Source organism: Ovis canadensis, chromosome 5 (genome assembly GCF_042477335.2).
Source record: "Ovis canadensis isolate MfBH-ARS-UI-01 breed Bighorn chromosome 5, ARS-UI_OviCan_v2, whole genome shotgun sequence".
NCBI lineage: Eukaryota > Metazoa > Chordata > Mammalia > Artiodactyla > Bovidae > Ovis > Ovis canadensis.
Genome location: NC_091249.1, coordinates 81,699,914 through 81,722,963, shown reverse-complemented (window position 1 = coordinate 81,722,963; position 23,050 = coordinate 81,699,914). Strand labels below are relative to the sequence as shown.

Below are 23,050 nucleotides of genomic sequence, written 5' to 3'. Positions count from 1 at the left end.
TGCCAATGCAGGAGACATAAGAGATGTGAGTTCAATCCCTGGGTTGGGAAGATCCCCTGGAGGAGGGCATAGCAACTCACTCCATTATTGCCTGGAGAATCCCATGGACAGAGGGGTGGGCTTGCAAGAGTTGGACATGACTGAAGCAACTGAGCACAGCACAGAGGTAAGGGTAGGGGTGGGGAGGATGGAAGCAGATGCTAAGCTCCAGGCTGGCTGCTCTGGGAATGGGGCTGGTGGCAGGGTTTCCCTGAGACATCAGGTGGCTTTCACAGTAAGAAGGTCAGCTGAGGTCTTGTTTCCATCTCCGAAAATGAGGTGGCAACAGCAACAAGACATTTGCCAAGAGTTGTGTGTCTACTGGTTCCGGATGGGGGGCATGGCGAGTTGCTCTCTGGGCCCCGGGGAGCCAGGTGCACTTCAGCCTTGGACTTGGGAACAGTGAGTCAGTCTCAGGAGGAGAACTTCCTGATGACCAGCGTTTCAGGGAAGTTCCTGGCTTGCGCTACATTCAATGGGTCAAATCTGATCTTGCCCACAACACAGAGGAAACAAGTGGGAAGGGAGGTCCAGGGGACCTGCTGGCACCAAGTAAAGTAGGGTATTTGGTCACAGAGGCTGTGTTTCCAGGAAGTTATACCACCACTGCTCACTGAGTAGGGATTTTTCTCCTGGAAACAGCGATGAGGTATAAATCAAAGTCTCAAGAAAAGAGCCCATTGGCAAGAGTTCTGTTGGAAGTAACCAGGTGGCTCTGAAATCAAGCAGTCAGGCTGTACCACAGGGCTCATCCTCTCACTTCTCTACTTCAGGCTTTACGAATGGGCTATAAACACTTTGGGCTTCTCTTCTGGTGATGGGGTGCTGGAGAGTTCCATGTTGTCCACCAGGACATTCTTGTCTCCAAGTCTAATGACACTGGGCTCTGGGGCAGGAGTGGCAGGTGGGTTTTTGTGCATGTGGGGCAGGCTGCTCTGGCTGATGTCCAGGTCTTTGAAAGCATGAAGCATGAATACACCCAGGATGATGGTGACAAAGCCGGAGAGGGTGCCCACTATGTCCACGGCCGACATCCTGTACCACTCCTTGAAGAGGATGATGGAGGAGGTCATCACCATCGTGGTGAAGAACACATAGTAGATGGGGAACACCAGGGAGGTGTTGAAGATGTCCAGCGCCCTGTTGAGGAAGTTGACCTGAGTGCTGATGGAAAGCGCCAGCATGAGGGACAGGATGTAGGGGAGAGGGTGCCGCACCACTGGCAGCCCCTGGAAGAAGTTCCTGATGGTCATGCCCAGACCCTTGCTGGCGGGCACGGAGAAGGCCCCGATCACAGAGCAGATGACGATGTAGACGAGGATGTTCCTTTGTCCATAACGTGGGGCAACGATGAAGATGAGGATGAGGCAGGACACCAGCAGAAACACAGCGAACACGATGTACCCTTTGTGGGGGAGGGAGAGAGAGGACCTGAGCTGGGAGGATGCCACCAGCATCCACCGTGGCCGCAGGATGTCACATTAAGAATCTGGGCTCTGGAGGACTTCCCTGGCAGTCTAGTGGTTAAGTGCAGTGCAACGGGTGTGGGTTTATCCCTGGTCGGGAAACTAAGTCTCTTCAGCTGTGTCTGACTCTGCGACCCTGTGGACCATAGCCCACCAGGCTCCTTGGTTCACGGGATTCTCCAGGCAAGAATACTGGAGTGGGTTACTATGCCCTCCTTCAGGGGATCTTCCTGGCCCAGGGATGAAACTCACATCTCTTACATCTCCTGCATTGTCAGGCAGATCCTTTACCACTAGTCCTTCCTGGGAAGCCCTCTTATACTATGCATGCTAAGTCACTTCAGTTGTGTCTGACTCTCTCTGACCCTACCGGGCTCCTCTGTCCATGGGATTCTCAAGGCAAGAGTACTGGAGTGGGTCGCCATGCCCTCCTCCAGGGGATCTTCCCTTCCGAGGGGTTGAACCCAGGTCTCTCATGTCTCCTGCAATGGCAGCACGTTCTTTACCACGAGCGCCACCTGGGAAGCTCGTTTTGTGGCACGGCCAAATAAAAAATAAGTAAAAATAAACAGATAAATCTGTGTTGTTAAAAAAGGAAATCTAGGTTCTGGAATCAAACATGGGTTCTGGTCCCAGCAACACAACTTTTTAATAACTTGTACAAGTTATTCATTAAACCCCCAAGATCTCAGTTTCATCTTTAAAATAGGAATAATAATAGGACCTTCCCTATAGGAGCTTTTTTTGTGGGATTAAATGAGATAATATACTCGATTGACTGAATGCCCCCTCCCATTCATATATTGAAACCTAATCCCCTAATGTGACAGTATTTGGAGGTGAGGGTTTCGAGAGGTGATTAAGGCGTAAGCATAGAGCCCTCATGAAGGGATTAGTGCCCCAGGGGACTCCAGAGAGCTCCCCTGCCCCTTCCACCAGGTGAGGACACCTGGTGGTGATGTCTGTGAACAAAATCTATAGGGCTTGATCAAGGACCTGATGATGGCTTCCAGAACTGTGAAAAATGTCTATTGTTTATAAGCCACCCAGTCTATCGTATTTGAACAAAGACAGTGCAAACAAAGCATTTAGAACAGTACCCATTACATATCAGACAGCATCAACACCTATCAGACTGGGACCCTGTAAACTAGCCTTAGTACCAGGCCATCAGTTTTCCTCCCCAGACTTGCCTCCTCCTCCAGGTGGCAGCACCTGAGACAGCCATAACCCAGTCAGCCCTCCGCAGGGTTCACCCCCGGTGCTTTCCTGCTCAAGGGGAGCTGGAGCCTACCTGTGTCTTTCATCTTGGCAGCCATCTCCATGATGGTGGTGATCTTCTCTTCCTCGGGGGCGTGTATCACCATCACTGTGCTGCCAGCCACGCAGATCACGCAGCCCAGCTTCCCCAGGAGGTTCAGACTCTCCCTCAGGAAATACGAGGAAAAGACGGCACTGTGTGCAGAAGAGGAGAAAGGGCGCAGAGTAGCCAGGCTGGCCCCAGCATCCTGGAGAAAGGCCAGGGCAGAGCGAGGGCTCACTGCTCTTCCACGTGGGAGCTTTTCTGGACCCCTTGGAAATGTCTGAAATAGAAACTTACTTATGGGAGGGCTACAGTGTAGGCTGGAGAAATGGACAACAGCCACATGAATTTCTTTCATTTAGAGACGGAGAGTATCCCCTATCAGAAGAGTTGGAAGAGCCCTTCAGAGCACTCTTGTCTAACTTCCTACCCAGTGAGCACATCTTCTGTAACACTGCAAACAAATGTGAAACACTTCCAGCTTTGGCTTGTATGTCTCTCGTGGCAAACAGCTCACCCCTTCACAATGTGGATGAATCCATTGTAGGTTCATTCTATGAGGTATTACCCAAATGTGGTTATTTCTACTTGTCCCATATCTTATTCCTTGCACCATACAGAACAAATCCATCCCTTCTTCCATCTGTATATGCCAGCATAAACAACCACCATGACCATCACAGGCACTGTGTCTTGAGCACTTTATCAGCAGGCACTGCATGCGTGCACGCACAGCTGCATCCAAGTCTGACCCCATGGACTGTAGCCCGCCAGGCTCCGCTGTCCAAGGAATTTTCCAGGCAAGAACACTAAAGTGGGTTGCCATTTTCTACTCCAGGGGATCTTCCTGGCCCAAGGATCGAACCCATGTCTCTTGCATCTCTTGCACTGGCATTATGCTAGGAACTTTCTGTTTATTACCTCACTGCTGCTGCTGCTTCTGCTAAGTCGCTTCAGTTGTGTCCGACTCTGTGCGACCCCATAGACGGCAGCCCACCTGGCTCTCCCATCCCTGGGATTCTCCAGGCAAGAATACTGGAGTGGGTTGCCATTTCCTTCTCCTATGCATGAAAGTGAAAAGTGAAAGTGAAGCCATGTCCGACTCCTAGCGATCCCGTGGACTGCAGCCTACCAGGCTCCTCCATCCATGGGACCTTCCCGGCAAGAGTACTGGAGTGGGTTGCCATTGCCTTCTCCGTATTACCTCACTAACATCTATTAAATGGGCGTATATTCTTTACTTCTCAGAGTTGTATTACCTCACTAACATCTTACAACTCTGAGAAGTAAAAAATACACTTATGCCCATTTAATAGATGAGAAAACTGAGTCCCATAGAAGCTTAAATGGTGGCAAGATCATACAACTAATAAGAGACAAGCCAGAATTTGAGCTCAAATTCTGTCTAATTATAAAGCCTATGGTTTTTCCCTCTACATCTCACTGAGGAGAATTGTGACTTGAGTCTTTTCTGGGCAAAACACCTCCAGTTCCTTGCTGTTCTTTGGTGATATAACTTTCATTCCTCCAAATGAGCTGGCAAAAGTGAGGGAAGATGGGAGGGAAATGGGACAAGACAAGTATGATCCCTGGGGCGTGCTTCTGTTGCTTTACAAGGGTGGCATTACTTTAGGGTAAAAATCTGTTGGCTGACCTAAGGTCACCCAGTAAGCTTCACGAGTCCTGCTTAAAGAGATCAGGAAAGAGGGGACTATTGTCTAAGCTCCTCTAAATGTCTCCCATCTCTCCTCTCAAACTACCAAAAGCATCTTACCCACAATGCCTTTTTACCAGCATTTGGTGGCCTTAGCAAAGGCAGGGGTCACAAAGTAAAGGGTTCCCTGCCTCTCCTAACTACCTGGGATGGGAATTTGTAAACTAACCAGATATGCAACAATGGTATCACAGCTACATCAGCCAACTATGCCGTGTGAGTCATGGCTCTATCTGGCTTTTCAGTGTATAGATGTTGCAAGATTATCTTCAAGCTGGTAAAACAAAACAGGAAATTATAGGTATTGGGTGTGGTAGGCTGGCACTTACCAGGACTCCATGATTAGGGCAACAATCAGAGCCAGCTTCAAATGGGACTCAGGACCCCCACAGAGGAGGGGTCTTATAGCTTGGGAGGAACAGGGCAATGGGAAGCACACATATGTAATAGCAGTTACCTTTAAAAATCATCAAACATTTTCCAGGAAACATGGCCTAGTGATTAAGCATCCAGACTCTGAAATTAGACTGCCTGGGAGGGAATCCTGGCTCAGTCTCCAGGGATCTGGGTGACCTTGGCCAAGATGCTTAACCTCTCTTGGCCTTAGGTCTCCCCTCCTTTCTAATTAGTAGGGATACTGTGAGGATTAAAGGTGGTGCACTGGTAAAGAAGACTCGGGCTCAATACCTGGATTGGGAAGATACCTGGAGAAAGCATAGGTTACTCATTCCAGTATTCTTGCTTAGAAAATTCCATGGGCAGAGGAATCTGGCAGGCTACAGTCCACGAGGTCACAAGAGTTGGACACGACTTACTGACTAAACAAGAACAACAACAAAACCCCTAAACACATTAGCCATGGATATTCTGCAGTGCCGATTCTGTAGTGCACTTTCTGTGCATTATCTCATTGAGGCCTTGGAGCTGTGCCTTCAGGCAGGCATTATGAACATCCCCACTTAGGAGATGGGAAATTGACATTTAGAGTAGTTAAGTGACCTGCCATGTACTGTAACTACAAAGTGGCAGAGATAAGGTTAGAACTCAGGGACAGTTAATCTAGGGCTTGTACCTTCAATGAGTGGGCACCAAAACACTGACATGAGACCTTCAGCCTGGTGGCAGGGACAGCCCTTTCCCTGGATGGGGCTTGGCCTGTCCCTTCACTGCCCAGGCAGTAGAAGCGATGCTAGAACAACAGGCAGCATGCAGCCCCCAGGGCAGAGCCTCTTTCCGGGAGCTGGGACTGACCCAGGTCCCTGACTGCAAGTAGCGATTGACCCCATTTGGCAGTTTCAGACATCAACTGAAAACGTGAAGGAGTCAGAGAGAGCAGGAGAGGGGACTAACCTTATGAGGATACTCAGCGCTCCCAGAGGGGTGACGACTGTGGCAGGAGCGAATGCGTAGGCCCCGAAGTTGGCAACTTCCCCAGCAGCCACTAGGAAACGAAGGGAGAGAAGAGGTCACAGTGGCTCTGATGTGCCATCTCCAGCCCAAATGAATGTGGGTGGAGACAGCTTTGTTTGGTGTTCACCCATTCACAGAATCCCAGACCAGCATTCATTACAATCCCGATCCTTAAGCTTTCTCCCTGCAGAATCTCATCTAAAGGTCAGGCCCAGACCATCCTGACCAGATCCTCTCATTTCAAAGATAAGGAGGTGGCCTAGAGTCCAGGGTCATATGGCACCTTCATGTTCTAGAGGTCTCTTGGGTTCTAGCCTAAGCACAGTTAAGGGTATCTCAGACCAATGATTGGTCTGTATGATTAAAGTAAGTTCTAAAAAGTGGGGCAGCAAGGAGATAGAACCAGTCAATCCTAAAGGAAATCAACCCTGAATATTCATTGAAAGGACCGGTGCTGAAGCTGAAGCTCCAATACTTTGGCCACCTGATGCGAAGAGCCTACTCATTGGAAAAGACCATGTTGCTGGAAAATATTAAGGGCAAAGAGGAGAAGGAAGCAACAGGATGAGATAGTTGGATGACATCATTGACTCAATGGACATGAATCTGAGCAAACTCTGGGAGATGGTGAGGACAGAGAAGCCTGGCATGCTGTAGTCTCTCGTGTCGCAAAGAGTCAGACATGACTCAGTGACTGAACAACAACAACTAGGAAATGTGAATTATCAAATAAAGAAACAGCCACAGTCGTCGATTCTCCAGGTACCAAATGGTCCATGGAGCTGTCTTTCCCAGAGTAGTGGTGGATAGTCTAGACTGACAGGCAGGTGCTTAGACAGACATTCCCAAAGGGTCTACTTCTCCCCACGTGAGTTTCCAGTTTGCAGACTCCTGTCTCTCTGCTCATAGAGAATGATCTGGGTCTGCCCTTTCAAAGCAGGTGATGATTGTGATAACTCTTGCTAAGACAGGGATCAAAACCTGACTTGGGTTATAAACAGAAAGTTCACTACTTCTCCATCCATCCCAAAGAATTAGGGTTTGAAAGCCAGAAAGGGTGGTGGAAAGTGGGGGGAAATGTGTGAACGTGCAAGTTTGGACAAACCTTAGGTGGCAGACCAGTCACATCCTAAGTGAGCCAACAACTGCTGGGGAATGGGACAGCTGAGTTAGGAGTCCTGGGCTGTGCCCTGTAGGAGTCTGGGAGACTCTGGCAGTCATAGCTCCCTGCCTTTCAGGGGGAAGTTGAGAAATTATACCTTTATCATTACCAGTTCTGTACAAACCCCTCTGGGGACAGATGCTTTGTGGATGAAAGGCATCACTGTGGATGGAGAAAGTAACCTGAGGGGCCAGGTAAAATGTTCTGCCTGCAAAGACTATCAAGGTTTCCCCCTTAGAAATCTGGGCCTTGGATGCATATTTTGCACAATAGAGGCGTCTATTCCTTCTTTCATCTCTGCCTCTATCATCAATAGGGCAGCGTCCTTAGTAGCAAAGAACCCACTTACAAGGGACTTCTCTGGTGGTCCAGTGCCTAAGACATTGAGTTCCCAAAGCAGAGAGCCTAGGTTTGACCCCTGTTTGGGGAACAAAGATTCTGTGTACTGCAACAAAGACCGGGTACAGCCAAACCAAAGAGAGAGAAAGGACCTACTTACTCGTGAGAAATCCAGCCCACCACATTGAGTCCTTCAGGTAGCCATAGCCTCCATCCACTGTAGAAAGGAATGCGCCCTGAGTTAGAGGTTGGCCACACGGTCCCAGCACCTTTCCTTCCCTCCTTTTCCTCCCCAGCCTCCGATGGTTCAGTACACAGCAGCTGTGGTGCATCCTCCAGGCTTCCTTCTGGGCCCTCTGCTGAGCGAGTGCATCCCTTCCAAAGTTTGAAGTTCCGTCTGGATGCTCATGTCCCTAGTTCATGTATGCATCCTGATCCTTTCTTCTGAGCCCTGATGTGTATCTGGTTACTTACTCAACACCTCTTGGGTCTATCACAGGCATCTCAAACTCTGTCCTAAATGGAACTCTTGATTTTAAAATGCTCCCACCCACCAAATGAGGGCTGGATTCAATGGTAAAGAATCCACTTGCTGATGAAGGAGATGCAGGTTTGATCCTTGGGTTGGGAAGATCCCCTGGAGAAGTAAATGGCAAGCCACTCCAATATTCTTGCCTGGGAAATCCCAGGTGGGCTGCAGTCCATACAGTCGCAAAAGAGTTGACAAGACTTAGCGACCAAAACAGCAATAACCCACCAAATGAAATTCAGTAAGGGACACCTCTACGTATCTAGTTGCTTGATCCAGAAACCAGGGAATCACACTGGACCCTCCCATTACTCCACTGTCTGCATCCAGTCCATCCTGTACATTCTGTCTCCAAAAAGCATCTACACGTGTCCACTCCACTGCTACCACCCAACTCCCAGGCACTATTACTTCTGGCCTGGGTGGAGGCAACTGCCTCCTAGGATTCCTCCAGCTCAATCCTGTGCCTTTATAATCCATTCCTTTCATAGTAGCCAGGGTTTTTTAACAATTATGTCACTCCTCAGCTTAGAGCTGGCCAGTGGCTTCAAAATACTCTTAGGATAAAGACCAGGATTCCTAACAAGCCTGAGCCTAGTTGTGACCCTGCTCACCTCTCCAAAGGCATCTCCCACCACTCTTCCTACTATAGTCTAGCCACTCCGGCTGTCTTTGCATTCTTCAAAAATGATGAGTTTGTTTTGACCTTAGGGGCTTTGTGTGTGTTTTTCCGTGTTCAGAATAGTCTTCTTAACAATATTTGCCTGTATCTTTACCTACTCTACAGGTCTCCACTTGACGCTGCTTTCCCTAAAATGCCCTCCCTTGGGTTTTTCTCTCATCACACTCATTAGTGACACTTACTGTCTATAATTTGAATTGATCTATTTATTTTCTGGCATTTCCCCTACTAAAATGGAAGCTCCACGAAGCCAAGAATTGTGTCTGCTTTGGTCACATGGTGGACTCAGAGCCTGGCACACAGTCAAAACCCAAGGTTAGCGATGAGGAGGAGGAGAAGGAGGATGGGTTTTAGACAGTTTTGTCTAAAACTTGAATGTGTTTTTTTATAAATGCCCATTTTTCTAAGATAGCCCTTAGCTTTCATCAGGTTCTTAAGGGAGTCAGAATCTCCCATAAAAATTAAGAGCTCTGAGAGCATTTTACTGAGTTGAAATCTCAGAAGGTATCGAAATAGCAGATTGGAGAAAAAAACTCATTCCAGGAAAGCTGCCTTTCTGAATGATCAATGATACCTGCCCTGCTCTCTCCTGAGTGCAAGCAGCTGTTTTTCTGGTACTTTAGGGGGTTTCCGGCCTTTGGAACACTTGTCTCCATAGAGATAGAGCAGCAATGACCGCTGACCTTGACTTTATCCCCAAACCTCACAGCTCTCCATTTTTAGAGCACATCTGATTCTAGTCCCGGGTATCCAACTGTGTCAGGCCCTCCCACTTAGATCACAGTAATACTAATACTAGTGCTTAGTCTATGCCAAGTATCTCTCTAAACACACGACGTATTTCCACAACAATCCTTTAGCCTGGCCTATTCCTATCCCCAGTTTGTCAGATGAGGAAGCTGAGGCACAGAAAAATGAGTTTTCTTGCCCAGGATCACATCACCAGGAACCAAGGAGCTAGAGTTGGTACTCAAGGAGTCTGCTTCCAAAGCTCAGTGTCCCACAGAACATTAAATTGGACATGTCCAAACCTGAACACATCAGCTTCCTATAAACCTGCTCCTCCTGAATTCTTTATCTCAGAAAATAGCACCATCATCTTCTCAGTTGCCCAAATCAGAGAGTTCTGAGTCATCGTGACTCACTTTTTCACCCTCCCTTTGGAGCCAGGCACCATCAAATTCAGTACATTGTACCTTCAAAAACTATCCCTGGACTCCACCACTTGTCTCCATTCCCATTGCAGTTTCCTTGCCCAAGATCTGTTGTTTTCCTCCCCTAACTTGTCTCTTAGCCTCCCGTCTTACCCCCAAATCCATTTTGCACCCAGCAGCTAGGGGTCTTTTCAAATCATAAATCGAACTATATCATTTATGCCTGCTTAAAACTTTCATCACTTACAATTACACTTAAACCCTGGAGCCTAGTTTATAAGACTTTTCATGAGCTGGCCCTCACCCCATCTCTTACCCCTCCATGCTCCAGCCATCCTGAGATACTTGCAACTTCTAATATCAATCACACTCTCTCACCCCTGGGCCTTTGCACATGCTGTTCTTTCTGCCTGGAATTCTACATCTTTCTCCTTCCCCCACCTTGTTATCTCAATGTCATATAGTCTCAGCTCCTCAAATTAGCCTTTACAGGAAACCTCCCCTACCCTCCAAGCCTAAGATTTACATGCTCCTCTAAAATATTGCCATCAGTTCAGATCAGTCGCTCAGTTGTGTCCGACTCTTTGTGACGCCATGGACTGCAGCACTCCAGGCTTCCCTGACCATCACCAACTCCCAGAGCTTGCTCAAACTTATGTCCATTGAGTTGGTGATGCCATCCAACCATCTCATCCTCTGTTGTCCCCTTCTTCTCCTGCCTTCAATCTTTCCCAGCATCAGGGTCTTTTCCAGTGAGTCAGTTCTTCACATCAGGTGGCCAAAGTATTGGAGCTTCAGTTTCAGCATCAGTCCTTCCAATGAATATTCAGGACTCATTGCCTTTAGGATTGACTGGTTTGATCTCCTTGCAGTCCAGGGGACTCTCAAGAGTCTTCTCCAACACCACAGTTCAAAAGCATCAATTCTTTGGCATTCAGCTTTCTTTATGATCCAACTCTCACATCCATACATGACTACTGGAAAAACCATTTTCCCCATGATAGCACTTAACATGCTACAGAACAAGTGCTCATTGATTTGCCTATCTCTCTCACTCGACCCAATGACCCACAAGGGCACTGTGTCCCCAGGTCTAGCATGGCACCTGGCACACAGTAGGGACATAATGAATGATGATTAAATGGCAAGATTCTTTTACATAGGATTCCTTTTCTCAACAACTGTTTCATGGATATACATCTTATTTTCCAAACAAGCAAATCCCAGTGGACAGAGACTCAGTAATTCTTCTGTAGCCTATAGAGGAGCTCAGATTGCTAGTGAGGACACATTACTGCCTGACACTGTTATGGGCAGAAGTTTTATATTCCCATTTTTTATAGAAGTTATGCCTTGCCTACAATGACACAATCGGTAAGAAATAAAGCCAGGGGATTTCTTTGGTGGTCTAGTGGCTGAGACTCCATGCTCCCAATGTAGGGAGCCTGTGTTTGATCCCTGGTCAGGGAACTAGATCCCACATGACATAGCTAAGAGTTCTCATGCCACAACCAAAGATCCTGCATTCAGATCGAAGTTCCCAAGTACCGCAACTAAGACCTGGTGCAGCCCAAAACAAAAAAACAGAACTAGACGTGGGGTTTCTTAGTCTTGGCCCTGGGACTTTTCCCTGTCTTCACCCCAATTAACGGATCATGTAGTTCTCACGAACTGCTGGATTATAAAGGAAGGTCTCCTGCTGGTGGATGAGATTCCCAATGGGATGGACAGCGGGCCTTTTGTGCCCATCTAGGACCAGCTCGCAAGCTGCTCCAGTGGGCCCACAAATAGAGGCTCACAGGGCTGGCTGAGGGTTCGCCACCCGACACCCCATCTGCACCTGCCCCCTCAGGAGCCTACCAGCCCGCGTGGCGCCTGAGGCCACCAGTCGCTGTAGGCCCTTCTTCTTGAGGATGACGCTGCTGCCAACCAGGAAGCTGGACAGGATGGCCAGCCCCAGACCGACGTAGAAGCTGTAGTTCTTCCTGAACCTCTCCTGCCAGCTGTTGGAGGTGACGTTACTGGGCACCTCAGGCTGGAGGTCACTGATGATCTGGCACAGGACTTTTTGGGAGGAGCAGTACAGGCTGATCAGGGAACCTGGGAAGAGCATGGTGAGAGTTAGGTGGGGGCATCTGTGTGCTTTAGAAGCGCTGGGACGGGCCACTGTTTCAGACTCCACGCTTCAGCTACTGCCACATTCCATCCACATCCTGGGCTCCAAACTACAAAGGAACAGTTAAGGTTCACCGAGTGCTTACTCTAGGCAAGGGACTTTATGAACTCATCAAGTTCTCCCAACCACATGTCAGGTAAGCACTGTCTTTGATTCCCATTTCATAGATGTGAAGACGGAGGCCATGAGAGGTCAGGAACCTTGCCTAAGAACACAGGCTGTCTGACTCCCGAGCTCCAGCACCTCATCACTAAGCCAGAAAGATGTTCCCACACACCAAACAGGGTCCCCCCAGCTCTCAGGCATCACTGAATCCAACCTCCTGGCCTCCACAAGAAACATCTCCCACCCTCTGGGCACAGAGGCCTCCAACAGCTCAGGAGCACATATATTCTCCCCTTCCAGAGGCTTCTTCACTTATACTTAACTCCAGCCACAGCAGGGAGTCCCTACAAGTAACAGGAGCGAGCGAGGCAGGAGTGCACAGCCCCTCTGAGGCCTGAAGGTGATGAAATACCAGCATCCTTGTCTATGAGAACCAATTATCCCAGGTCTTACTTCGAAGACCTCTGATGTGCATGGTCAGTGGCTGGGGCCTCCTTCAGGCCTCAGAGGAATCAGGGTCCATGCCATCCCACACAGGCTTTGTCTAGGCTCTCTTTCCAAGTCCCTGAGTCTGCAAGAATCATCAGTTCTCATGCCCTTCAGCCAGCACACTCTTGCTGGTTCTTCTGGCCCAAACAGCAAAGACAAGAGGACAAACCTGGGCATGAGAGGCAGACCCTGAGTCAGTAGAATGAAGCTGCCCAAGTTCAAGGAATCAGGACAAAATACAGGCTGGGACTCACAAGGCCCACCACTCCAGGACTTTCCAGGAGAATCTTTGTCATGGAAACGGCACAGTGATGATGCCCAGGGTTTTACCTGAAGAAACTGGGGCCCTGACAAGCTCGGTAACCTGGGGCTACATTGGTGATAAGCAGTGAAACCAGCATTATTTCTCAAGAGCATAGAATGCCAAAGTCCATGCTCTCAGTCACTACATACGCTTCACAAAGCAGGCGGCAAGGGGGCTGGGTTTCACTCAGCCTCTTGAAGGTTATTGTAAAATATGAACTCACTGCTAACATTTAAAAATCAGGAGATTTCCCACAAAAACTCCACTTCAGGGCTGCCTTTGCTTACCTCGCTGGGTATGCGGTCCCATAGGCAACAGCTGGCCATAGCTCAGCAGGGTTTTTGCCCCTAGATAGGACACGATCTTTGCGATTCCCCAGAGTCCATACCCAGCTCTCTTTAGTCATCGTTGTTTTGTTCTCGGCCCCTTGAAGCATCTGAGTTTGTGACTTTTGGTGGAGAAGGTCTTTTTCAAACTGTGTGTCACAAAGAGCCAAGCTCCTGTGCCAAGGATATAAGGCTGGGCCTAGCACTTCCCCTTGGGCCAAGCTAGACCTTTGGGCCTGCACTGGAAGAGCCTCAGTGCCCAGAAGGTGAGGCAGCTTTAGCTCTGGCACACCTGGAGCAGAGAGTGGCATTTTGGTGGAACAAAGGAAGGGCAATGTTGACCCCGCTTCCACAGCAGAGAAAGCATGGAGTAGCGGCAGCCCATCTAACCATCTTTCTTCTCAGCTGGGAAAACAGAGGCCCTGAGATGGCGAAGGATTTGCTTGAGTCTCGCACAAGCCTGGAGGCAGAACTGGGTCTGGAACCCAGCAGAGACACCCAGGCGTCTTCTGCAGTGGGAGACCTCTCTTTCCCACACCTGTGTCACAATCCAGAGAAGAGCAGACAAGAAACCATCTGGGTCCTTAATCAGACTTGTCCTGACTGCTCACTCCTGTTTCTCCACTTGGACAGGAGTCAAGTCCTGGGAGTTCCCTGAGTTCAGGAAAATAGCCAGAGCTGGGAGGATGCTGGCCAAGGAAGGCAACTCCTCAGAGGAAGTCCAAGCCCACCCCCACGCCCTTCCCCTGCCCTCCTGAAGGTACATCTCCAGCAGGTGGAGCCAAAGGGTGGGCTTGGCAGCTTGGGGGAGGCCTGAGATGCCCAAGGAGCTGAGTGCCCTCCATCAAGTGAAGTCTTCCCATAGCGGGGGAAAGAAAAGGAGGGAAGGCTGAGGGCCAAAGGGAACCCAATCCTGAGGAGGATGCGCTGCTGCCAAATGGATGCTGAGCCAGATGATCCCTACCTCTCCCCTAGAATATGCTCGGACCGGAACATATTTATCCCCAGGGGAAGGTGAGGCTGAAAATGAACTGCACTGTTGTTCAGAAAACCAAAGACAGCCAACACCCAACAGGCCTGTTTTGAAAGCTTCGCTGGAGAAGAGAAGTTAGAAAAACATGGATATTCCACAGGCTGCAATACCAAGACAGGTAGAAAAATGGAGATATGCCAGAAAATGGGGTGAGCACAGTGGTGTGAGCACAGGTTTTAGAATCCAAGAAGCCTGGTTTTATATTCCATATCCCCACTGTATTACTTTGAGCAAGTTCATCGGACTTCTCAGAGCCTCAATTTCTGTCTCTGGGATGATGACAGAGGTGGTAATATCTACCTGCCTTCTAGAGCTGTGTTAAGGATTAGTTGGGATAATGCAAGTGAAGAGCCTAGTCCACTCCGCAGGTTCATAACTCGAGCATGAGGCTCAGCATCTTTCCTTTTCCTTTCCTGGGTTTTTCCTTCCCTCTTTTTCCTAAAAGGTGGATATGGATTTGGGGGTGGTGGGGCTCTGTGCCCACTCCCCTATCTCTGGTGAGCCCCAGGGAGACAGGCCTGGGCAGGTACTAATATCCAAAGCAACTATACCTAAAAGAAGCCCCGACACCCTCCCCTCAACCCTTTGGATGGACCAGCTCCAATCAATCAAGCCACGCCTCCTTCTCCCACTCCCCCCTCTTCCCCTCCTCCCCGCCCCCCAGGTCCAAAGAGGGGGAAAGCCAGCCAGAAGCCTACTCCTCCCCAAGACGGGCTTGAGAACTAGGTGGAGGGATACGCGCGAACCCCCTGCCCCCTTTGGGGTCCCCTGGCAGGAGAGGATGCAGAAGAAAGGAGCAGCGTGAAGGGAAGGCAAAGCGCAAGGTGCACCGGGTACCCGCCGGCCCCCGCCGGCCTCACGCACCGTTCTCGCAGCTGCTGTTGCTGGCTGGCAGCTCCATGGGGCTCTGGGCGCTCGCACCGGCTCACGGGCTGCCGGCGCCCCGGCTCCCCGGCTCCGGAGCAGGTGGCTGAGAACTGTCCCAGCGAGGCCAGCTCCCTGGGGTCAGGACCCGGGGGTGGGGAGAATGACGCGCCCCAGAGGGGGAGGGTCCCCGGGGAGGAGCCACCCGGCCTCCTGGGCAACTCCGCGGGCTGGGGGCTCCTTGCTCGTGCTGCCCGCGGAGGGGTGCATGCCCTCCTGGGGTGCGGAGGCTGCCTGGCACACTGCGAGGGATCACCACCACACGCCACAGGGTGCGAGAGGGCGGGCCCCCCCCCGGTGCCGCCCCGCTGCGCGATGCCAGACGACACCCAGTTCCGTCCAGATGACACAGTTGATGCGCTGCATCGTGGCTGCAGAGGGAGCAATTTTCTGGCCGAGGTGGAAGTGGGAATGTGGGGGTGGAAAAGGGGGCTCTGCTGTCAGCTGGAGCCCTCTCGGGCTAGGGGTGTCTGGGACCCTGTTTCTTTTTTTTCCTTTCTGCCTGCCTTCCAGCCTCCCTGCCTTATTCATTCTACGTGTCTGATGGGCACGGGGACAATAATAGGTACCAGGCACAAAAAGTAGGTACTCAACAAATGGTCCATACATATATGTGGGATGAATGAGGGGTGGAAACATAGTAAACTGAATGAGAGAAGGGAATGGAGTACTTAGAGATCAAAATGAATCAGAAATATTCCCTGTCCCCTAAGAACCTTATATATCCTTAATAGGGGAAACAAAATGGGATCAACTTCCCAGAGACTAGGGCTTTCCAAATCACCATTAAAAAGAAAAATGGAGGTGAGCGAAAGTACATTTGTTACTGTGGGGTCTAGTAAAAAGTTCAAGAAACACTGAGCTGGACCATAAAAACACTTGGGCAGTCCTTGCTTATGGGCCAGTCAAGCTGTTAGTGCTGAAAAGTCCCCAGTTCATTTAATCCTCATGACAACCTTACTTGCAGCTTTATGATTTAAAGAAAGGATATTGAGAGAGAGATCGAGCAACTTGCCCCAGAGTCCCAGCTAGGAAGTGGAAGAGCCCAAATGAAATGCATGCTCCTAGCAGCCACACCGAGCCTGGCATTTTAGGCCAAAATAATCTTGTGCTCCCGAGTAGCGAAGACATGGGACTGCCATGTTGTGGTCAGTTCTGTTAGGTCACTGGCCTCCTGGAGGAAATAGCTTCTTAAAGTAGTTATTTACTGAGTCCTCACTCCCAAACAGTTACTAAAGCCTTACAGGCATATTTCATTGACACCTTCTGTGAGGCAGATGCGAATCTCCATGGTACAGATAAGGGAAAATTGTATAATTTTTTGATTATGAAATAATTTTGAATTTTCAGAAGAGTTACAAAAATATTACAGAGAGTTCCCATATACCTGTCACCAGTTTCCCATAATAACATCTTACATAGGAATAGAAAAAGTCATATTTTAAATACTGAGAAACACACCCCTCCCAACACCACAAGGTCCCATAGCCAGTAAGTGAGGGTGTCAGGAGTAAAAGAGCTGCTGTGCCCCCGGCTGTCTCCCCAATCACCACCCTCCACCCTTTACTAGTGGCCTTCTAGCTGGGACTCAAAGGATGGGTTCTTCCAGCGTGTGGCTTCCCTTAACTTTCTGAATAACTTTAAAAAGTTACCTTGTCTCCGGAAGGATCAGTTTCCTTACCTGTCAAATAAGACAGCCCTTTTTGCTCCTTTCTGTCTCTCTGTGTGTGTATCCATTATCTGTAAACTTTACCATGGGGTCTAGGGTAGGGTAGGTAGGGCAGAGGTCCAGAGATTAGAAAGGAAAGGGAAGCAACAGATCCAAGTTCATATGTCTTTACCCCTAACATCCAAGCCTGTCCCTAACCATGGAGGGATGTGGCACTGGAGTTCGAATGGAAGTGAGTACTTCTCAAGACCAGCGTGAACTGGAATGCACAGCAGCCAGAAACAGATTGGCCCTCCTGGGAAACGATACTTCATTACAGGAAAATGAATGAATCTATGCCACCATGAGGGAGAACATGACAAGAGAATTTAGTTTGTCTTTGCTCTTACCTGGGCTTCCCAGATGGTGCAGTGGTAAAGGATCCATCCACCAGTGCAGGAGGTGCAAGAGACACAGGTTCGATTCCTGGGTTGGGAAGATCCCCTGGAAAAAGGAAATGGCAACCCAGTATTCTTGCATGGAAAATCCTGGAAAACAGAGGAGCCCGGCAGGCCACAGTCATGGGGTTGCAAAGAGCTGGACACGCCTGAGCATGTGCACACTCCTAGTTAAGCGTTTCTGCCACTCAGATCCCACCTGTGCTATAAAACAGAGTCCATCTCTGAGGCTGGCCAAGGTACAACCCTCAAACTCTCACTGCATTTTTCCAAGGACACAGGACAAGAGAGATGGAACGCTTCGCTTTGGCCTGGGCTTTTTAAGTCACAAGAGAAGATCTTGGGTTATCACTGCCTTGTGCCAGAGCTGAGCCTAGGTCGTGGCAGACAAACACATGCATGTTCTTTAATACATTAATTGTATACATGTGATTTGTGGAGCTGCTAAATTTCAGAGTATGGGTCAGGGGCACCCTTGCCCAGTTTAAGGGCAATACCGAGTTCACCCTGTGCTTTGAGGCAGGGCTTCTCAGAGTTAGATGGATTTCATGTTTTAGGGCAAAGTGCTGAGGTGCAGGGAACTGGGATCTATTGGAGGGTCTTCCACACCCTCTCTGGGCCTCTGGGTCCCTGTTTGTTCTAGGAGGGGGTGGAGCCTCCCCAGGGGTGGCATCGAACATCCCGGGAGTGCAGACATAAAGGGCCCCATTGAGCTGCAGGCTCCTCGGCTGCTGTCCTGACAAAGCCCTTTTCTCCCTGAGCCACAATAGGCCTGTCAGGTAGGTCGCAGGGCCTGCAGCATTGTCTCCCCAGAAAAGAACAACAGGGCTCACTGTCCATCCCAGGCTCAGTCTCCCAGGGGAGGGCGGGTAGCTTTGGAAGAATCTAACCAGTCAGAGACAGATGGGCTCTGTTCTTAGCCAGCCAGGGATGGGCAAGCCAGCTACATCTCATTTGGCCACTTATTCAGGGAGGAGCAGGAAAACAAATTTACTAAAACCCGAATTCCTAAAAATTTGGCTTAAGTGCATCTCCAAATATTTTATGTTATAAAGCTGCACTGTCCAATATGGTAGCCACCAGCTCCATGTGGCTATTTAGAACTTGGAAAGAGGCTAACCTGAACTGTGCTTTATGTGTAAAACAGGAATTGTTACCATTTTGGGCCAGAAAATCCTCTGTTGTGGGGGGCTGTCTTATGCACTGTAGGGAGTTTAGCAGCATCCCCAGTCTCTGCCCTTTGGATGCCAGTTGCACACACATACCTCTGCCTGCCATCCTCTACCCCTCTTGGTTCTGATAACCCAAAACATCCCAGACAATTGCCAAAATCACCCCAGATCAAGAATCATCCAGATTTCAGAAACTTAGTAAGAAAAAAAGGTATATAATATCTCATTCGATAATTTTCTAGTATTGATTACATGTTGACATGATTATTTCTTGGATATACTACATTAGGTACAACACAGAAGTGTGGTGTTGGAGAAGACTCTTGAGAGTCCTTTGGACAGCAAGAAGATCAAACCAGTCAGCCCTAAAGGAAATCAACCCTGAATATTCATTGGAAGGACAGATGCTGAAGTTGAAACTCCAATACTTCGGCTACCTGATGTGAAGAACTGACTCATTGGAAAAGATCCTAATGTTGGGAAAGATTGAAGGCAGAAAGAGAAGGGGGTGACAGAGGATAAGATGGTGAGATAGTATCACTGACTCGATGGACATGAGTTTGAACAAACTACAGGAGATAGTGAAGGACAGGGAAGCCTGGTGTGCTGCAGTCCATGGAGTTGCAAAGAGTAGGGCACAACTTAGCGACTGAACAACAATCAATTATTAAAACTACTTTTCTCTACTTCTTTTTACCTTTTATAAAGTGGCTACTGAACAATTTACAATTTTTGGGTTGGCCAAAAAGCTCATTTGAGTTTTGCCATATGATCTTATAGAAAAACCCAAACAAATTTTTGGCAAACCCAATATATATAGAATTGGCTCACATTCTTTTTCTTATTGGACAGTGCTCTTACAGAGGAAGAGACTGAGGGCCAGAGAGGAAAGATGACCCGTGGCAGTTTACAGAGCAACACAGAAGCAGAGTTCCAATCAGGTTTCCAGACTGGCACCCCAGACCAATGCTTCTAGTCCCACACAGTTTCACAGTGGAAAGGATATTCCAGAATCGATATACAGGATGTTTCCAGTGTGGTGTGGCTACAAAGCACTGGAGGAAGAATACAGAATAAAGACATGAGTAATAGAAATGTTATTTTTAGAGGGCTTGCTATATATTTTATGTATGCTCATTTAATCTTTGCAACAACCATGGGAAGCAAGGGTTCATTATTTTCCCCATTTTCCAGTCCAGGGAGGACACAGCCTGTAATGTGAGAAGCCAAGAGTTAAAGGCAGACACTCTCTTCAATACCACACACACTACTTACAGTCCCAAGTCTAGTACCATCCCATGAGACTTGGGTGGGCCACTTTTCCTCCTGGCATCCTATACCAGGTAAAGGGGCTGGAAAAGATGCACATTATGGTCCTTTCCAGTCCTGGAGAGCTGGTCTTCAGGGCAGGGAGGGGATGGACAGAGTGCTGTCACCTCCTCCAGGCTGACCTGGAATCACAGGAATCTCGATGATCGGTATGCAGAGGCCAGCCCACTCTCCTTCTCTAGGTGGTTCCCTGTGATGGTTGCTGGCCTCAAAGAGAGCTTTACTGTCTTACACTCATAAAGTGCATAAGAAATAATGCTTAGAATAGACACAAGTGCACTCAGACTGGCCCTGAGAATGAGCACTGTGCCCAGAGATGGGGTCCACAGGCAACTGGCATCAGTCATGATTATTAAAACAGTACATCAAATCCTTCCTCTCTGTGGTAAGCACTGTGCAGGCACTGGGCATCATAATTCCTGACTCTGGGTCCTGGGTGCCATTTTAAGTCCCATTTTATAGATGAAGGAACTGAGGCCCAGAGAAGTGGTGGGAGGACTTTGCCAAGGTCATACATGGAGGTAGGGACCAAATTACAAGCTGGGCTTGGGCATCCCCAGAGTAGTGCTCTTAACCCAGGCACTGGTTTAAGGAGCCCAGAGACTTCTTCCCAGACCTCTTCCTGGTCCTGCTCTGTACGGGATAGCTGGGAAGACTGGCACCATCCAGAAAATATATGGAGCAGCCATACAACCTTCTCATCAACCATCCTTCAGAGTTAGAGATGGAAGGGGTCAATGAATCCCACCTTCTAGTTGGCAGATGGGAAAACCAAGGCACAAAGAGAGGTGAGGTCATGCCCAGCATCACTCTGTTAATTAGTGGGAAAATCAATGCGTCACCCACAGTCACTGGAATCCCAATCCAGTGACTTTTATCTCCTATTAAGCTTTCTTTCTGGGATGAAAGGGCTGACCTGAGGGCAAATAATAAGAGGTATAACTTCCTGGCCACTTTTTAAGGCTGAGCCAGTGCACTGAGATGTTCATACACATTATCCCATTTACTCCTCACAGTAAACCTGAGTTAGGTAATGCTATGATTCTTATTCTAGAAATGAGAAAACTGAGGCTCAGAAAGGTTAAATAACTAGCCTGCAGATAAACAGTGGGGCTAGGATGAAACCCTGAACCTAGAGCTATTTCTCGATCGCTCTTCTCAAGCTGATCACACCGGGTATGGGGTCCTCCATCAGAGTATCTGTCTGCAGGTGGAAGAAGTTCCACATTACAACAGAGGGCAGAGCTCACTCCAAGGAATGCTATGTGGAAGGGCAGCATTGCTTGGCCTTGGTATGAGTGTGCAGAGAGCCTAATGTACTTCGTGTATGGAAATGAACTTCAGATCTTATCAAAGTTTAACCAACTGGAGTTAAATAATACTGATATAAATTCTTGCTGCACGGCTTCTGTGCTGCAGGCTCTTTGCATGTGTTAACCTGTAATCCTTACAGCAATCTCACGAGGTACATGAAGTTCTTCTAGGTTTATGCCTGATGACAGTGAGACTCTGAAAGGTTTGGGGACTTGCTCAAGATTGTACAGATAAGAAGTGGCCAGGCTGGGATTCAAGTGGGTCCTCAGAGCACTGGTTGTGGTCTCATCCTCATTCCTGCCTCTCGGTGGTCTGAGTCACTGCTCAGGTCAGCAGCCTCAGGGTGAGGGATCTGGGGGACTGTGGTGACACTGGTCCACTGGGCCTGTTGGGATCTGTAGCACCTGGCACATGGGAACACGGATGGTAGCGGAGCAGTGAGCTTTGTGGCCAGAGGGAAGACAGATCCTAAAGTGGGAACAGTCAACTAAAAATGAAGGACACGTTTAAGCTGTTTTCCCCTTTTGGATTAAAAAAAAATACACCCATCTTGGACTCTGATGCCTGAGAGACTGGTATTACAGAGTCAGGCCATATGAGTCCTGGTCCCCATTCTATCCCTAACATGCTGGGACCTGAGGCTGGTCTTTCCCATGCGGGTCTCAGGTTCCTCATTACGTGCTATGAAAATAAAAGATCTTTAGTAATTTTTTTTTTTGGTGGTGGCGGTGGGGGAGGCATCAAAACCGTTTTTCCAAAGTTGCATGAAAGGACAACAAATAAACCTCTGTAAAAAGGAGCTTCTCTTATTGATTCATGGCAAGAGCCTGGAAACTTGTCCCTTGGCCTCCATGCTGTCTCCCTGCTGGTGAGACTCTTGAAGGGATGCCCGTGGGTCATCTCAGGTGTCAGGGACACTGGTCAGAGCCTGGGGACACAGGCACAATGCTGCAAGTGGGTAGTACCACCTGAGCTTCAGGGGAAATTCCTACGCACTCCCAAGTGGTGAGGAAGGGGAGGTGTGAGGTGGGAGAGGGGTTTCAAGCTGGGGACTAGGTCAGCCTCCTTCAAGGATCCTGGGGAGGAAGAGCAGGTTAGGGGTGGTATTAAGCATCTGGCCTTATTAGGGGAACCACTGGCCAAAACCATCCACCCTGGCCAGGCAAGATAGTAATCACTTTCATGACTTATCTTACAACAGGAGGTCTTGATAAGGAATGCAGAATTAACAAGCTACCACCAACTGGAAGAACTGAAGAAAGGTCAGAAGGAGAGAGGAGACGCCAGTCTGTATGTCCTGCCAACCTCCCTTTAGAATCCTCCTTTATGAATCCCCTCTTAGCTTGGTGATGCTCACACCACCAGGAAGGACCCTGAGTCAGACTGATTGGACAGAGACAACCCAGAAACTGACCCCATCACCCAAGACTGCAAGCCAGATGGCAGAGCAGTCCTCCTGGGCTCTCTTACCCTGCTGCTCTCCACCTGGGTGCCCCCACCCAACAAAGTCTCTTGCTCTGTCAGCACCTGTGTCTCCTTGGACAATTTATTTCTGAATGTTAGACAAGAGCCCACTCCCAGGCCCTGGAAGGAGCCCCCCACTCTGCCCCTGCAATGACCTGGCCGCACTGGAGAGCTGTGTGGCCTTAAGCAAGTTATTGCCTTTCCTAGGCCTCAGGTGTCTTCTCTGTAAAATAGAGACAATGATAATGATAACAATAAAGTTACCCCTTACTGAATGCTTGCTGTATCCAAGGGCTTCTTAGGTATTATATCAGCAAACCCTTATAATACCCCTTTAAAGTAAGCGTCATATTTTGACGCTCCATGTCTCCATTTTGCAGACATGGAAACTGAGACACAGAGAAGCGAGGTAGCTTGCACAAGTCTGCAAAGCTCCAGTTATTAAATGGCAAAACTAAGTAAGAGGCAAACCAAACTCATTTTTGTCTGACTCCAAAGCTAGTATTTTCA

General features: G+C 48.9%; 1 protein-coding gene across 2 annotated transcripts; it reads right to left on the bottom strand.

Moving 5' to 3' along the window:
• Window positions 1–278: 278 nt before the first annotated feature.
• Window positions 279–17,345, bottom strand: NIPAL4 (NIPA like domain containing 4). 2 transcript variants are annotated; one of them, XM_069592501.1, is made up of 6 exons: window positions 17,214–17,345; window positions 11,659–11,898; window positions 7,594–7,650; window positions 5,873–5,963; window positions 2,800–2,960; window positions 279–1,444 (listed from the first exon to the last, which is right to left on the bottom strand). In XM_069592501.1, exons 1-6 carry the CDS (start codon window positions 17,341–17,343, stop codon window positions 816–818), a joined length of 1,308 nt encoding a protein of 435 aa, XP_069448602.1. In that variant the 5' UTR covers window positions 17,344–17,345; the 3' UTR covers window positions 279–815. The 2 variants fall into 2 exon arrangements, with proteins under 2 accessions (XP_069448602.1, XP_069448603.1); XM_069592502.1 differs by lacking the exon at window positions 17,214–17,345 and adding an exon at window positions 15,096–15,460.
• Window positions 17,346–23,050: the final 5,705 nt, after the last annotated feature.

Bases quoted from the DNA above. Each gene is read 5' to 3' on its own strand.
- NIPAL4 (XM_069592501.1), bottom strand. From the start codon at position 17,343: ATGCAAGAATACTGGGTTGCCATTTCCTTTTTCCAGGGGATCTTCCCA. The intron at 5,964-7,593 runs GTAAGTAGGTCC...TTCGTTTCCTAG, and splicing joins GTGGGCTGGATTTCTCACGA to TGGCTGCTGGGGAAGTTGCC. The intron at 2,961-5,872 runs GTTAGTCCCCTC...TTCTGCACACAG, and splicing joins GCGCTGAGTATCCTCATAAG to TGCCGTCTTTTCCTCGTATT.